Consider the following 14,845-nt stretch of genomic DNA (forward strand, 5'->3'; position numbering starts at 1 on the left):
CGAGGATTCAGTCAGTTCATCTTTCAGTTGTAATTCCCTACAGTAAGTCAATATGTTGTATCCAGATCCTTTACAGCAGCAGAGCTGAGCATTAGCATTACAAATCCCAACGCCAGTATACAGACATGCAGTCGTGAGTAGTGTACAAAAAAGGCCCCCAACGCGCCTTGCCTCAGTCTTTCCCTGGCAGGGACAGGATACTCCGGGGATTCCTCTCCCTCTCGTCGCCCCCGATAGCCTTCCACCAGACATCACTGCTCCACCGGATGATGCGCTCGGCCGAGCCCTGCAGCGTGGCCGCGGGCCTCACGTCCAGGAAGAAGACGGGCTCGCCCTCGGGGTCGTCCGCGCCGGCGTAGTAGTCGATGATGTATCGGATCTCCTTGCGCTCGCCGTTCTGCTCACGCGCCACGTACCAGTCGTGCCGGTCAAACGGGGGCTCTGTGCCAAACTTGGAAGGGTACATCCACCCCATGACCTGGAGCATGGTCGCCTTGGGCGTCAGCTCCTTGGGGCGGCCCTGGAAGCGGACGAGGGACGGCTCGAGGTCGGTACCGTCCCAATGCCGGTCGAGCTCCTCCTCGTAGTGCTCTTCGCCGCGCTTGCAAATCTGCCACCCCTTGTACAGGCCCCGGGCGAATCGGTTCTCCCAGCCCAAGATCTCTTTCCACGCGCCCTCGTTCAAAAAGTTGTGCACGGACACCATGGACTCGACGGCCGTAATGTCCGTGTCCTCGTAGCCCTTTCGCAGCAGCGCATTGTACATTTGCTGCGGGGAGGGGTATTCCCAGTTGCCGTCACCCGAGCCCCTGGGGATGGTGCTTGGTTCACGCGACGTCGGGAGGGCGTACGTCTGGTCCTTGGCGCGCTCCTGCGAGAGATCGGGGAACATGTAGTTCAGGGGGTTGAGTTGTGACAGTATCGACTTGGACTCTTTCTCCTTCGATGCGTGAGGCACGGGGCACCCGCCAGACGACGCTGGCACTGCTCCTGGTCGTTGGTCGTGCGGGACGGGGCATCCTGATGTCGATGGCGGCGCGACAGGTTTGGACGGTGTCAGGGCGTCGGCAGACTTCTGGTGCATCGGGCAGCCAGGCTGGGCATCGTCAGTGACGAGATCAAGAGCGGTGGTGGCAGCATAGGGGACTCACTGGTGGCTCGCGACCTGGAGCGACAGGCGCATGGCCGGCAGGCGTCTGCACGGCAGCGACGGGTGTGTCAGCCCAGAACCAGCCCATTTTGGGAGAGGAATTATAATGATAGTAGTAGAGACGAGGTGGGAGCAAAACGCGTTTGTACAAGATCGATCACAGAAAATCAGCGTGGCAGCCGCTGGCTGGATGGGGGCAAATGATGGATGGACAAATTTTTGGCGTCCGTCCAGTCGTCGGAGCAATTCGCGACCACGCGCGCATCCTTGTCCATGACGCCCGACACATGCCATTGTGACCGACTGATTACCCGATTTATCCCCGCCGGGACCACCGACGTCACTCATCGACTTCAGGGCAGATTTCGAGATCATTCTCCTTGGACGTGCCGGTCACGATCATCAGTGGCCTCTTTCTTTTCATTTTTCTACATCCCCGCCGCGACATGTTATAGACTGCCATGATGAGGACTTGGCTCCTCCTTGGCCGCCTCGGCGCGCGGTCAGGGATCCGCGAGGCGCCCCAGCGATGCGCCCATGCGCCGCCAGCATCCATCCGGAACCTCACAACACAGTCAAAGCCCTTTTTTCGTCTACCGCCTCCGCCACGGGGTGCTGGAAAGGGGAGGATAGCCTTACGCGCATCGGCTGGCGCGGCCGCCCTCGGTGCGGGTGTGTTCGTCAAGGCTTCGCAGCAGGAAAATGGCGACAACCAGGACACTGGTGAGAGACGCATGCTCGAAATGTCACGGGAGGAGATCAAAAAGGGAGTTTCGGACCAAGAGCGTGGGATCCAAAGGATGATGCACAAATTCGTCCTCTATTTAGACATGTACATCTGGGAGCCCATCTGCACCGGCTTGCGCTTCCTCCAGCTGGTCGTCATCTTCGTCCCCGTCATCGTCACGGTCCCGGCGATATGGATCGGCAGCCGCCAGCCAAAGCGCGACAATGAGCGCTCTGGGACGCTGTGGTGGTACGGCTTCCTCGTCAACGCCATGGAGCTGGCAGGTCCGGCCTTCATCAAGTTGGGCCAGTGGGCTGCCTCGCGATCGGACATCTTCCCCAACGAGATGTGTGAGATCATGTCCAAGCTGCACTCCAACTCGCAGGCCCATTCCATGCACGCCACCAGAAAGACGCTCGAACAGGCGTTTGGTGGGAAGGCCTTTGAGGACATCTTTGAGGAGTTCAACGAGACACCGCTCGGTGTCGGTGCCATTGCCCAGGTCTACAAGGCCAAACTGAAGCCGGCCCTCGTCGCACCGGCCGACTCGGACCTCGTGCGCGACGAGAACATGCTACGAGACAACGTCCGACGTAATGTCGAGCCCGTGCTCAAGAGCTCGCCGAAGCGCGTGCCGTCCAGCTACGTCGCCGTCAAGGTCCTGCACCCCAACACAGAGCGCACCGTCCGGCGGGATCTCCGGATCATGCACTTCTTCGCCTCGGTCCTCAACGCCATCCCGACTATCGAGTGGCTGTCTCTCCCCGACGAGGTCGCCCAGTTCGGCCAGATGATGAAGCTACAGCTTGACCTGCGCATCGAGGCCGCCAACCTGACCACCTTTCGCCAAAACTTCCGCGACAGGTCGACGGCCTGGTTCCCCTATCCATACACCGACTTTACCACGCGCAACGTCCTCATCGAGGAGTTTGCCCAGGGCATCCCCATTGCCGACTTTATGGACTACGGAGGCGGTACCTTTCAGCACGACATTGCCGACGAGGGCCTCGACGCCTTCTTGAGGATGCTGCTGCTCGACAACTTTGTCCATGCCGATCTGCACCCCGGCAACATCATGGTTCGCTTCTACCAAGCGGCGCAGCCCGATCTCAAGTTGCGCCAGCCACCACCCGCGCACCCCGGGCCAGGCCCACAGGCCGATGTCACAGAACAGGTCCTGGAGCGCCTCCGTCCCTTCAAGCACGCCCGTGACAAGGCCGGATGGGAGGCCGAGCTGAACAAGCTCGACCACGAGGGCTACAGGCCGCAACTTGTTTTTATCGACACGGGTCTCGTCACGGAGCTCAACGCCACCAACAGGACGAATTTTCTCGATCTCTTCCGGGCCGTCGCCGAGTTTGACGGATACAAGGCCGGCCACCTCATGTGCGAGCGCTGCCGCCAGCCCGACGCCGTCTTGGACAAGGAGGTCTTCGCCCTCAAGATGCAGCACCTCGTCCTCAACGTAAAGTCCCACACCCTAGCCCTGGGCAACGTCAAGATCGGGGACATTTTACAGCAGGTGCTCAGCATGGTCCGCAACCACCACGTCCGCCTCGAGGGCGACTTTGTCAACGTCGTCATCTCCATCCTGCTGCTCGAGGGCATCGGCCGGAATTTGAATCCAGACGTCGACCTCCTGAGTAGCAGTGTGCCCATCTTGCGACAACTTGGTGCTCAGAGCGGCAGTGAGATGCTCCGGGGCGGCGACTTCTCCATGATGTTCGTCTGGATGGGCCTCGAGGCGAGGAAATTCATGCAGGCCAGTATAGAAGATGTGAGTACCCACTTTCCTTCCCTTTCGCAGTCGCGACGTGTGCTGACCGGCGCAGGTGGAACGATGTGTCAAGTACGACTTGTTGTCGCCAAATGTATAAAACAAATAGAGCACATGCACCTCATAGAGTTAATAGTATCGATTCTGTGCAAACGGTGCCAGTGTCCACTGCGTTGCTAATCACCACTCCCTACCAACTCAGCACTCTTCTCCCACAGGCCCCGCAGTGCGGCCGTTGTCCCGTCATCGCCCTCCACGGCACTTGAGCCACTGAGTCTCTCCTCGCCAAAACTACTGCCGACCGTTGTCTTTGTCGTCCTAATCGAAGCGGTCGGTGTGGCTGGAGGTGCGCCGCCGACAACAGGCATGCTGACGTTGCGCGAATGGCGAAGCGGTAGTTGCAGCTCCATTGGGCGCTGTTTTCCATTGGGGCCGGTGGCTGTGTTCGGACGCGTCGGTATCCTCTTTGCCCTGTCGAGTTGTGAAAGGCGCGCCAGGGAGCGCGCAATGGGGTTCTGGTACCGGCGTACCACAAGGTACTCCATCCCCGTCTTCTCCAGTAGCTTTCCCATACGGAAGTCTCGACTTCTTGGGTCCGTGAGGATAGGTGTGCCTACTGATGCTGTGGTATGTTGCACGCTAGGCTCAATGGCGGTGCTCGCGCGTTGGAGGTTCAGCTTCTGCTGAATACGCGATGTTTCGGCGGGAAGCGCAGAGCGCCTCGCTGGCGTGGGGACGAGGGCGCTATCGCTACCTCTGTCCACCTGCCTGTTCTCCTCGGCCGATCGCGACAAATTAGCCATTGACTTGGGTCGCTCTGGTAAAGCATCATGCTGGCGCTCCTGAGTGTGGTAGAATGATCCTTGTGTCGTTATCCCCGGCGTGCTTGGATCGTCAACAAAGCGAGATGTCAGACCTTCCTTACCACTCCCTAGTATTGTCCTCATTGACTCTGGGTCCTGGGGGGATATACTCGGCGCTGCACCCGCGCTGTCATTCGTCATCATGGGTGGTGCTCCCGTGGAGGGTGTCCGTTGTAACAACCTCGACGTAAGATATTGTTGATGCTGCTGCACAGCCACACTCGGTGCTCTGCCTGTGTCCTGCGGGCGTGACGCCAACGGCGATGGCTCGCTCGGGGTCTGTGGTCTCGAGTTGCCCGGCCGTACGGACGATTGCGCGCTGGAATTGAGAGATCCCTTCCTCGACATGTGCGGTGAGTTGGAGCCACTGGCATCGACCCACTCCTCCTCCCCTGCGCCGCTGTCTTCCTCGTCGTCGTCGCTGCCGAGATCAAAATGCACCGTCGACTTGCTCGACTTGTGCCTCTGCTGCGGCTGCTCTTGCTGGGCCTGTGCGCCTGCGCTGCCACTGGACAACCGCTTTATCTTATCGGACGATTTGTTGCGGCTGTGCTTGACGTCGCCGTGTGAGCGGTTTCGCTTCAGACTCGATTGGGATACATTCTTGACCAGATTGGCGGAGGAATTGTTGCGCGATGACGTGAGCTTGACCTCGCTCGTGGCTCTTCGGTGCGTTGTCGGTCGCTGCGGCGCGCCTTCGTTGTGCGGCCGTGCTTTGGCGTGCAGCGCCTTGGACGAGGCGACGCGTGCGTGTGGCCTGCCGGTTACTTTGTGCTGCTTGTGAACGTGGTGATGCTTGTGGCGCTGGTGAGATTCTGTTGTTGAGTCGCTTTCCTGCCGCGGGAGAGGGGGACGTTGTTGCTGCTGCGCAGAGGACGATCTTGATTGGGCGCTGGCGGAGGACGCGCCAGCGTCGTGCTGGGAGTCGCGCGCCATACTGGCCGTACTATGCTGCAGGACGGGATGTATGATGGGGGTAGGAAGTTCAATGGCAGGGGAGCGAGCCAAGGAAAAGTACGGCTGAGCAGGACGTGACAGATCTATTGTCTAACAATGCCTACTCTCGCATGAATAGGAGGCTGATGTAGCACGATTACGGCAGGAATCGGGGCCAATTGATGGCGGTGTGAGCAATTGTGTACTGGATGCACACTCGGATGGGAGCCCGGCAGGTCGGGAGCAGGGAAGCTGGTGGTTGGAGGGTGTGTTGGTCGCAAAGGGTTGGTGTTTTAGTGGGGTTCCATGCCGGTCAGCGTGTAAGTCCGACCGTGTCGGACCACATACTCCGATTACCCTAGACACAGTTGTCAGTTCTTTTCAAGTGTTTCCCTCGGACACATTGGGGACAAAAAGTTGAGGGCCATCCTGAGTAAAAACAAACGGTTGAATAGAGATACGCACGAGGGCGCAGGATAGTTGTTCTTTTGTGCGTTGTCATGTTACAACGACATTCACCTTCGTCGTTGGTACGAGCTTACACAATCATTGATTTCAACGTCGGCAAAACGCGCGCACACTGAGCGAAGAAGTGCTGGCAGCCTCGTCATGTGCGACACAATCAGTACATATATCTCTTCATCAGCGATTTCAGTAAGATAATTTGGTTGTAGTGCCGGCCAGCAGACGTGTAGCGATGGTCATCCAAGGACTCACGTGACGTATGCACACGCACTTGAGCGACCCCACGCCTGACCTCATGGGCGGGTCCGAGCCAGCAGGCGTGTCTGACAGGACCCTTCATCCCCAAAGTCCATCAACCAGAAACTCGAAACAAGCATTCCTACCACACCACGAAATTCTCAACTTCTTTCGCCCATCATGTCACTAACAGAGCTGCAAACAGAGCGACAGCAATACCAGGAACAGGTCGGTCTTTGTGTGCCCAATCCCCGATTGCAGCCTTCACTAACGTCCCTCAGCTGGACATTGTCGCAGGCCAAATCAGAGACGATCCCGATAACAAGGAGCTCGCGAGTCTCAAAGAGGAGTTAGATCAATTCGTGGCGCTTCTCAACGACAGCATTGCTGAGTTACAGCCCAAGCAGGCACCGACGACAGGGTCGCCCAACGCACCCACACCACAACCCGCTGAATCCGAGAAATGGTCGCGAGAGAATCACCCAGCCTTTAAGAAAGCTGCGCCATATGTCGAGGAGAAGGACGAGACCCCGGTCAGCTACCAGGTGAACGATACCGTGTTGGCGAAATGGCTGTCAGGCGACAAGGCATTCTACCCGGCCAAAATCACGTCGATCACCGGCTCGTCTGCAGCGCCTATATACGTCGTCAAGTTCAAGAGTTACGACAACGTCGAGACTTTGAGAGGCAAGGATATACGGCCCGTCTCTAACAAAAGAAAGGCCGATGGTCCTCCGGCACCGGTCGCGCCACCAGCACCGGGTGTCGTGTCCTCGGCCGGCGCCAAGTCATACCCTGACGCGAAGAAGGCCGCTGAGAGGGACGACGTGCCCCAACCACCCAAGCCGAAGAAGATCAAGGCGAAGAAGGAGCTCGAGACCAACAAGAACAAGTGGCAAGAGTTCAACGCCAAGTCCAAGTTTGGCAAGGCGCAGAAAAAGGACAGCATGTTCCGCACGCCAGAAGGCGTCCACGGCAGAGGTCAGTCAGCTTGGTTTTCCCCCCCGAACCGCTAACACTTGCTAACAAGTTGCAGTTGGTTTCACTGGCTCAGGCCAGTCGATGCGCAAGGATCCGTCGAGGAGTCGACACGTGTACCAAGTAAACGAGGATCTGGACTAATTTTGTGTGAGACGCAGATCAAACACGTCCGCGCGTCATGGTTCGCGTCTACGTACCAGCGGAGACTGCGGAACCAGGGCAACAAACGGTCCCAGTGGGTTTCCACGGCAGCAGCGCTCATCTTTGCAATTTTGGAGTCATGGGGGTCCAGGTTGTGAGTTATACACCAAGTAGTTTTACGGTAGTTTACAGGGCAATCAAGCTTATGTGCCTACCCAGTTTTCAAGCCGACTTTGGCCATGACATCCCCGGCAATGTTCAGAAACGCTGACGCTCGCTCGCTCGTAGGCTCTGCAACAACCGTTGGCTTGCCTCTCTCGCCATCATCACCAATGTTGGGATGGAGCGGGATGTCACCCAAAAAGTCAATGCGGTGGTCGTTGCACATTCGCTCGACTCTTTCGTTCGAGCCGAATACGTGCGTCTCGCCGTTGCAATGCGGGCACTTGAATAGTGACATGTTGTGAACCAGCCCGAGGATGTCGACGTCCACCGTCTTGAACATGTTGATACCCTTGACGGCGTCCTTGGTCGCCAGCGTATGCGGCGTGGTAACTATGACAGCGCCATCGAGGATGACTTGCTGTGTGATGGTGAGCTGTGTGTCGCCAGTTCCTGGAGGAAGATCCAGGACAAGCATGTCCAGACCTCCCCAGTCAACCTCATGCAAGAGCTGCTGCACAGCTTTCATGACCATTGGCCCGCGCCAGACTACCGGGGCATTCTCACCAACCAGGTACCCCATGGACATGGTCTTTACGCCATAGTTGGTCAATGGCACGAGCTGGTTGTCTGCAAGTCGTAAGCCTCTATTGCGGGATGGTTGGGCCCGTGGGACTTACTACTTGACAAACGCGGTTCTCCTGAGAGGTCAAATAAGGTCGGTATCGAGGGCCCAAAGATGTCTACATCTAAGATTCCCGCACGTAGACCTTTTCGCGCGAATGCTAACGATAAGTTTGCTTTTCGAATTGTAAGCTCTGTGCGAGTCTTATCATTCGAGACGGTACTGACCAGCAATTGTGCTCTTGCCGACTCCGCCTTTAGCCGAGGACACTGCGATGACCTTGTCAACGCCGTTAATCTTTCGTTTCTGCGGTCGTTTTCCCCATGTAGGCGGTGTCCCTGATCGCGGAAGACCCTAGACAGTCAATCACTGCAATGGTGTCGCCACTCATGTTCACTTACCAGAGGGTTCTCGTGAAGCAAACCGCGTGTGAGCTCTAGGAAGCGAGCGGATGTTGGTCGAAAAGCCATGGCAGCTGGTCCGAGGCGAGATATGTGCAATTCATATGTTCAAGACAGATAGGAATTCAAATATGTAAATGAACACATCTGTCTGCACTGGCATTGCGAGCTCGATGCTCTGAAGTATCTCCCAGCCGCGTTGCGACCAAGTGGGTCCTGCATGACATGGCTTCCGACGAACGAATTCTGCCACTTCCGACCGCCTAAAAGTTCCAGTCCCGCCAAAGACCTAAAAATTCCATGTCGCGGGGCCTTTCTTCACATGCGATTGTCTCGAGCAAGTCAATATGGCAAAAGCAAAAGGTCGCGCGCATCTCTTCGAGGAGCCCGAGAAAGCTGCCAAGGGTGAGTTGGACCGCCAGCTTGCGCACCGGCATCACTGACAAGCCTGCAGACTACGATCCGGAGGCCGACCTCGATGCCGGCTCCATCAGCGGCAGCGACGCAAGTGAAGATGCCAATGCCGGGACGGAACACTACGAAACGGTGGGAAAAAGCAAGCTGAGGCAGAAAGAGAATGTGTCACTGGGCCCAGCGTATCGGGGATCAAAAGTTTCTCGAGCGGCCTTGGACCAGGAGAGCGACGAAAATGAGGACGAGGACGACGATGAAGAAGGCGATGAAGCATACGCCGATCCGGATCTGATCGACCTCGAGGCAGATGAAGCAGAGGCAAGCGACTCGGAGATTGACAGCGACAACGCGCTTGGCGAGTCGGATGCCGAGCACTTTGAGGGATACACTTTCCGCGGAAGCTCAAAACCCGCCAAGGCCAAGGCGAAGCGTGCGACGGCCGCAGACTTCCTGTCATCGTCTTCGGACGAAGAAGGCGACCCCAATGGCGCTGACGCGAGCGACGATGAGGACGAGGACGAGGACATGAACGATGGCTTGGATGAGCTTGCCAATGGAGGTGGCACCTCTGACGAGGACGAGGATGAGGATAATGAAAGCAGCGACGAAGAGGAGAGTGACTCGGACGACGAAGCTCCCAAAAAGATTGCTGGACCTAAACTGCAAACCATGTCCGGCCACTCTAACCCCGACGTCCAAAAGGGCTTGGCAATTCAGCAGCAACGCAAGGTCTACGATGGTCTCCTCAACCTGCGGATCCGACTCCAGAAGGCACTTGTGGCATCCAACACATTCCCCACGGTGGAAGATGCCTCGGAAGCCGAATCGGAGCCCTACGAAGCGGCTGAGGAGGCAGCCGTGAAGCTTCTCAACACCATCAGCTCGCTCAAGGGGACATTTGGCCCGGCCGGTGGGGCTGGCAGCAAGCGCAAGAGGGACGTGGAGAGATCCATGACGGCTGCACAGATGTGGGAATGCCTTCAGGAAGAGGACAAGAGACTGTCGAAAGCCCGCAAGGCGAATCTGGAGAAATGGTCGCAAAAGGTCCGCGCAGTGAACGATGCCTCCAGCAGGAAGAGCCTGGTGAGCAGTCTCGAGCAGCAGATCGACGACACCGAGTATCGACTCGTCAAGCGGACCAAGGTGCCCCGATCATGTGCGCCAGCCCAGGCCGCCAAGAGAGTGACCGAGGACGAGGACATTTTCGACGATGCCGACTTTTACCAGCAGCTGCTCAAGGAGCTTGTGGACCAGCGCATGGTGGACTCGTCCATTGAGCAGGCCAGCACAGTGCCGTCAGTCATGCTCACGGCGGCGCGGGACGTGAAGACGCGCAAGGTTGTCGATCGCAAGGCTAGCAAGGGACGCAAGATGCGTTTTACAGTTCACGAGAAGCTTCAGAATTTTATGGCACCCGAGGATAGAAGGGTATGGGAGCAGGGGGCCATTGATCGCTTCTTTGGCACGCTCTTTGGGCAGCGCCTGGAGCTTAACGAGGAGGACGTGCAGAGTGATGAGGACGATGACCTTGGAGGTCTTAGCGCGGAAGCAGAGGGTCTGCGCCTCTTCAAATAGACAGACAGACAAATTATATTGTATATACTCAAGACGACATTTTCTCTTCGGCTGGACCAAGAAGTGCATTGCGCAGCGAAGAGCTCCATCGTATTCTGTACCGTAGTATGACGGTAAAGACACCAACGGTCCAACCTTTGGTCCAGCTAGGCCGCTAACCCAGTGTTGAGGAACATGACCATTAACAAAACATGTACGACCAGGTGAATCCACGGGCCGCCCAATGTCTTGCCTAGCTCGCCTGTCGTGTTCAAGCCGCGCTGCAACCTTGCGATGGCCCGGTAGCTCGGCCAAGCGTGCCAAAACGCAAACGCAAAAGCGACCAGCCTCGTCGTCTCGTCGACGTCTGGCCTCACGAGGAAGATGAGGCTGATGAGGTTGGTGAAAAGGAGACAGCCGCCGTAGCAGTGCAAAATGAGTTTGGCCGACTCGGACAAGGGCGCGAGCTGTTTGTGCGGGCGTAGAACAAACGTAAGGCCGGCGAATGATGCGATGATGTCGTGGAGGAGAAAGGGGAGCTTGGCGAGGGAGACGAGCGTGGCCATTGCGAATTTGGCGCGCGTGGACGGAGAATTGGGTTGAGCTTCGCACGGGCGCCGCAATGGTCTATCGGGTGTAACAAGGTGCTGGTGATTTAGAACGCGAAATGGCGTGATGGGTGGTAAGCTCCAGTCATGTCCAGTCACGGTCTTTTTGCTTTGAGGCCAGCAGGTCGCGTTTGATGGTGTTGTCAGGTACGGTACCTACAGGTATCAATCAACATGGCTTGCGCTGACACTTTCACTCGCTTCGGTACGGTCGATCATGAAGATGACGTCATTTCCTGCCCATTCGACAGTCCATGGCGAGACTCGAGTCCTCATGGTCCTCGGGAACAATGCTGTGAGTCCGAGAGCTCATGGCCCCCTTCTAGTTGCTTTCTACCCGTTTTCTATCCGCTTTCTGTCGGCCACTACTTCGTACCAATGATTGGCTCTTCTCCGAGTCCAGGGTATGCACTACTTAAGACGTAACGACATACTCCTTGTCCTTCTCACTACTTGGCTCCAATTGGGATGGCATAGACCTAGGTGGCTTGAGCTTCTCCCCTGAGGTAGAATTTTAGGACTCCAAGCAGTCCATCACTCAACTTATCACGCTCGTTCATGCACGGCGGGCGCATCTACTTACCAAGCATTTGACCTTGCCTTTCCGACCGCCAGGGACCAGTAAAACTTTTTGCTAGATCAAGAGTACCCTAGTTTTTCCCAAGCATGTACGAACTATGAACGCCAGATCTAACGCGGCTCGGCTTTGTGTCTGGCATGTTTTCACAACGTCAACTTTGAAGCCCAAAGGCATTGGCCCAGTCCTTGCATCCGCGGTGCTATTAGAGCCATGTCTGACCAACTTCGATAGATAGGCAACTGTTCAACATCTCGAACAGTCACGAGGAATTTGCCTTTTCACGGCGTAAATGCTGGTTACGAGCAAATGTCGACAAGGCAAATGTCGACAAGGCGCCAAAGGATGGAGGCTTTTGCGGTCTGAACCCACCGTTGAGTTGAAGTTTAGATGTTCTCCTCGTACCTTCCATTGGAATCAAATGGAGCACCGCCTTGACCATTGCCGTCAGGAAAACCATCCCGACATGTCTCGCAGGGAAAGAAACTTCAGCCCAGCACGCGTTATTCCGGCATTGTTGTTGTTTTCGATGGATGTGACCATCTACAATTCTGGTTCTCTGGAGTATATAAGGGCGTCCATTTCCACCACAAACCAGGACCTCATTCTTCATCCTTACAACCTACAGACACTCAAGAAACCCTCAACTTTACCAAACTTCCTTCACCACTCTCAAGACTCCACGAAAGACAACAATCGTCTTCCGTCACAATGGTTTCCCCTCGCAAGTGTCTGGTGACTCTGTTCGCCACCCTGTTCGTCGGCAGCGTCACTGCCAACCACAACCACCCCCCCCCATCTGTCCATCTCTTGCCCGAGATGCAAGTCCAGGACTACCAATACCCGCGCTTCAGTCGCCCAGCAGACCAGTGCGACACATCCAGTCCGTGCTCGCCAGCCCAGGTTCTCTCCATGGGTTCCCGACATGAGGGCTGGCATTTCTGCGGCGCTGCGTTCAAGGAGGGCATCCTGCCCGTGTCTCTGGAGCTCGAGGGCCGTCAAACCATCGAGGCAATCACCGTCTCCTACACCGACGGTACAAAGTCTCGCTTCGGTCGGGGACCAGACTATGAGGGCATGCTCAAGGACCTCACCACCGCGACTCTGCTCCTGGATCCTCTGAAGGATCGCATTGAGCACGTGGCCTGGTACCCCCACGAGAACGGTGGCATTGGCGGTCTCGAGATGTACGTCTCTGGAGGAAAGATGCTGGGTAAGTGACCTGTTGCAAAATGCCCGTCCTGCACTGAGCTAACCTTGCTATGTAGTATGGGGCCCAACGTACATCAAGTACAGGACGGCCGCCAAGACGTACCAGCCTTCAGGGATGCTGCTCGGCATTCAGGGCACCGCCGGCAATGGCCTCCACAGCTTTGATCTCCTCACGACAAAGTCCAAGATCGCGGCCCTGCGTGTCGAGAACATCACCATCACCCCCAATGCGGGTGAGCTGAATGCGCTCCACGACAAGGGTCTCCAGGAGGAGCACAAGGCTGTGAGTCGCCACACACATGACGACTTTGCCGTGGCTGCCAAGGACTCCATCTCGATGAGTGTCAGTTTTGCTGTGTCCGACTCGGCGAGTCTGGACAAGTCGAGCTCGGATGCCTTCACGACGGGCGAGTCGTTGACAGAGGGCTTCACCATCGGCGCGGGTCTTGGCATCACGATTCCTTCCATTGGCACTTTGACCCCCAGTGTGACCTTTTCCAAGAGTCATACGCAAAGTGTCGGCTGGACGGAGACGAAGAGCTCTGGAGTGCATTTCGGGACGGCCACCACCGTGGGTGTGACGTACTCGTTCAATGCGGAGGCGGTCCCCAACACGGAGGTGCAGTGCGATGTTTGGCACTGGAAGCCAGCGGCCAGTACCGAGATCAAGTGGTACGGCGACGTAAGTGACTCCCCTCTGGATTATCATTGTCGAGGAATAATGACAAGTTCTAGTCCACCGTCCATTTCGAGGACGAACATCTCTCGTGGAGCTGGCTGTCGCAGGGTATCTACCACCCGGCTGATGACAACGCCTTCAAGTCGCGGTGTCGCCGACGCTGGCTCAACGAGACCTCGGACGGGGAGGAGCCAAAGATGGCCAAGGAGGAGGACATTGAGGTCGACGTTTCATCCAGTATTCATGGACGCGACCTCAGGGTGGGTGACTGGTTCGAGATTGATGAGTATTCGGTCACCCAGGAATACGATTACGGTGTTTGAGCGTTTGATTTTCTTACTGGAATTGGTCCTTGCACAATCATCTTTGATGGTTAATGTACATAAATAAAGATGAAAAGCTTCGAAAAAATTTCCTCTAAAAGAAATCAATAATTCTACAGTGTATTGTAGTGTGTCTGCTTTCTTTTCTCACAGAGCTTCAGTTTAAGTTCAGTTTGTTGTTGCTCGTACCTTATCTAATAGACGCAATCGGAGTGGGTGGGCCACTGGGCTTGTCATGCGCCCCGCCCCTGCAACCAGCTCCATGTCGATCCAATACAGACCCCACTGGGCGTGACGGACGAAGCGAAGACTGAGATGCAGTGAGACGGCATCCGTCCATGTCTCTGCCTTGAAAGGCAACTATTCCTCCTTGGCTTCAGAACGTGAAACAGGGCGGTTACAATGACTGTCTGGCTGCACAACGTGGTCAGTTGCAGCTGTTGAAGCGCTAGGCTGCTAGGCTGCTAGGCTGGTAGACGCAGTGGGAAACGGCACGTCGTGTCCCGGTTTTAACATCCCCTGGAGCCCTTGATAGGATATGTTGATTGCAATTACTAAACGTACTTGTTGAAGTACATGTCTTGACTTCTACTTACTTATCTCTTGGTGACGTTGAGGACATGTCTTACCACCAACAGCCACCAGCTCAACAAATGACGTATGCCTCTGAAACGCTGGGTTGCAGCAAGTCGGGCTGCAAAGGACGTAACCACGGGGTGGCTTGATGGTCCTTTGACCTCAGTTACTAATATCAGATTCCACCAACAATTGAATCCTTCATGATGTGCGTACGTTACGCGGTCCTGCAATCCAGTCCCCAAAAATTGTCGCGGACCCCAGCGGACATCCCCCTCGCCTTACTGCGTGCAGCGTCATTGCCCCCACCAGGCGCAGGGGTGAGGTTGAACCACCCGCCTCCAGGTTCAGGCACCCTGCGCACGGAGGCACGGAGCACTGGTAAGACTAGCGATTGCTTTCCTTTAAAGTATACTCCAAGCCCCATGTCAAGCCTC

The 14,845-nt window shown here is 56.3% G+C and overlaps 8 protein-coding genes across 8 annotated transcripts; 4 read left to right on the top strand and 4 right to left on the bottom strand.

Moving 5' to 3' along the window:
- Window positions 1–172: 172 nt before the first annotated feature.
- Window positions 173–1,238, bottom strand: J7T54_003114 (Cytochrome c heme lyase-like protein; the record flags this gene model as incomplete). Its single annotated transcript, XM_051506922.1, has 2 exons — window positions 173–1,096; window positions 1,152–1,238. 2 exons carry the CDS (start codon window positions 1,236–1,238, stop codon window positions 173–175), a joined length of 1,011 nt encoding a protein of 336 aa, XP_051361828.1.
- A 373-nt stretch (window positions 1,239–1,611) lies between these two features.
- Window positions 1,612–3,754, top strand: J7T54_003115 (ABC1 family protein-like protein; the record flags this gene model as incomplete). Its single annotated transcript, XM_051506923.1, has 2 exons — window positions 1,612–3,654; window positions 3,710–3,754. The coding sequence occupies 2 exons, from the start codon at window positions 1,612–1,614 to the stop codon at window positions 3,752–3,754; spliced, it is 2,088 nt and encodes a 695-aa protein (XP_051361829.1).
- A 76-nt stretch (window positions 3,755–3,830) lies between these two features.
- Window positions 3,831–5,453, bottom strand: J7T54_003116 (uncharacterized protein; the record flags this gene model as incomplete). Its single annotated transcript, XM_051506924.1, has 1 exon — window positions 3,831–5,453. The coding sequence occupies one exon, from the start codon at window positions 5,451–5,453 to the stop codon at window positions 3,831–3,833; it is 1,623 nt and encodes a 540-aa protein (XP_051361830.1).
- An 882-nt stretch (window positions 5,454–6,335) lies between these two features.
- On the top strand, window positions 6,336–7,277 carry J7T54_003117 (splicing factor Spf30; the record flags this gene model as incomplete). Its single annotated transcript, XM_051506925.1, has 3 exons — window positions 6,336–6,383; window positions 6,437–7,136; window positions 7,192–7,277. 3 exons carry the CDS (start codon window positions 6,336–6,338, stop codon window positions 7,275–7,277), a joined length of 834 nt encoding a protein of 277 aa, XP_051361831.1.
- A 211-nt stretch (window positions 7,278–7,488) lies between these two features.
- Window positions 7,489–8,534, bottom strand: J7T54_003118 (Iron-sulfur protein IND1; the record flags this gene model as incomplete). Its single annotated transcript, XM_051506926.1, has 3 exons — window positions 7,489–8,069; window positions 8,292–8,418; window positions 8,466–8,534. 3 exons carry the CDS (start codon window positions 8,532–8,534, stop codon window positions 7,489–7,491), a joined length of 777 nt encoding a protein of 258 aa, XP_051361832.1.
- A 278-nt stretch (window positions 8,535–8,812) lies between these two features.
- Window positions 8,813–10,454, top strand: J7T54_003119 (uncharacterized protein; the record flags this gene model as incomplete). Its single annotated transcript, XM_051506927.1, has 2 exons — window positions 8,813–8,870; window positions 8,920–10,454. The coding sequence occupies 2 exons, from the start codon at window positions 8,813–8,815 to the stop codon at window positions 10,452–10,454; spliced, it is 1,593 nt and encodes a 530-aa protein (XP_051361833.1).
- A 146-nt stretch (window positions 10,455–10,600) lies between these two features.
- On the bottom strand, window positions 10,601–10,999 carry J7T54_003120 (uncharacterized protein; the record flags this gene model as incomplete). The annotated part of the gene is made up of 1 exon (XM_051506928.1): window positions 10,601–10,999. One exon carries the CDS (start codon window positions 10,997–10,999, stop codon window positions 10,601–10,603), a length of 399 nt encoding a protein of 132 aa, XP_051361834.1.
- Window positions 11,000–12,329: 1,330 nt separating this feature from the next.
- On the top strand, window positions 12,330–13,832 carry J7T54_003121 (uncharacterized protein; the record flags this gene model as incomplete). The annotated part of the gene is made up of 3 exons (XM_051506929.1): window positions 12,330–12,831; window positions 12,887–13,512; window positions 13,566–13,832. The coding sequence occupies 3 exons, from the start codon at window positions 12,330–12,332 to the stop codon at window positions 13,830–13,832; spliced, it is 1,395 nt and encodes a 464-aa protein (XP_051361835.1).
- Window positions 13,833–14,845: the final 1,013 nt, after the last annotated feature.

This window comes from Emericellopsis cladophorae (assembly GCF_022114955.1).
Source record: "Emericellopsis cladophorae strain MUM 19.33 chromosome Unknown NODE_26_length_287487_cov_117_473679, whole genome shotgun sequence".
NCBI lineage: Eukaryota > Fungi > Ascomycota > Sordariomycetes > Hypocreales > Bionectriaceae > Emericellopsis > Emericellopsis cladophorae.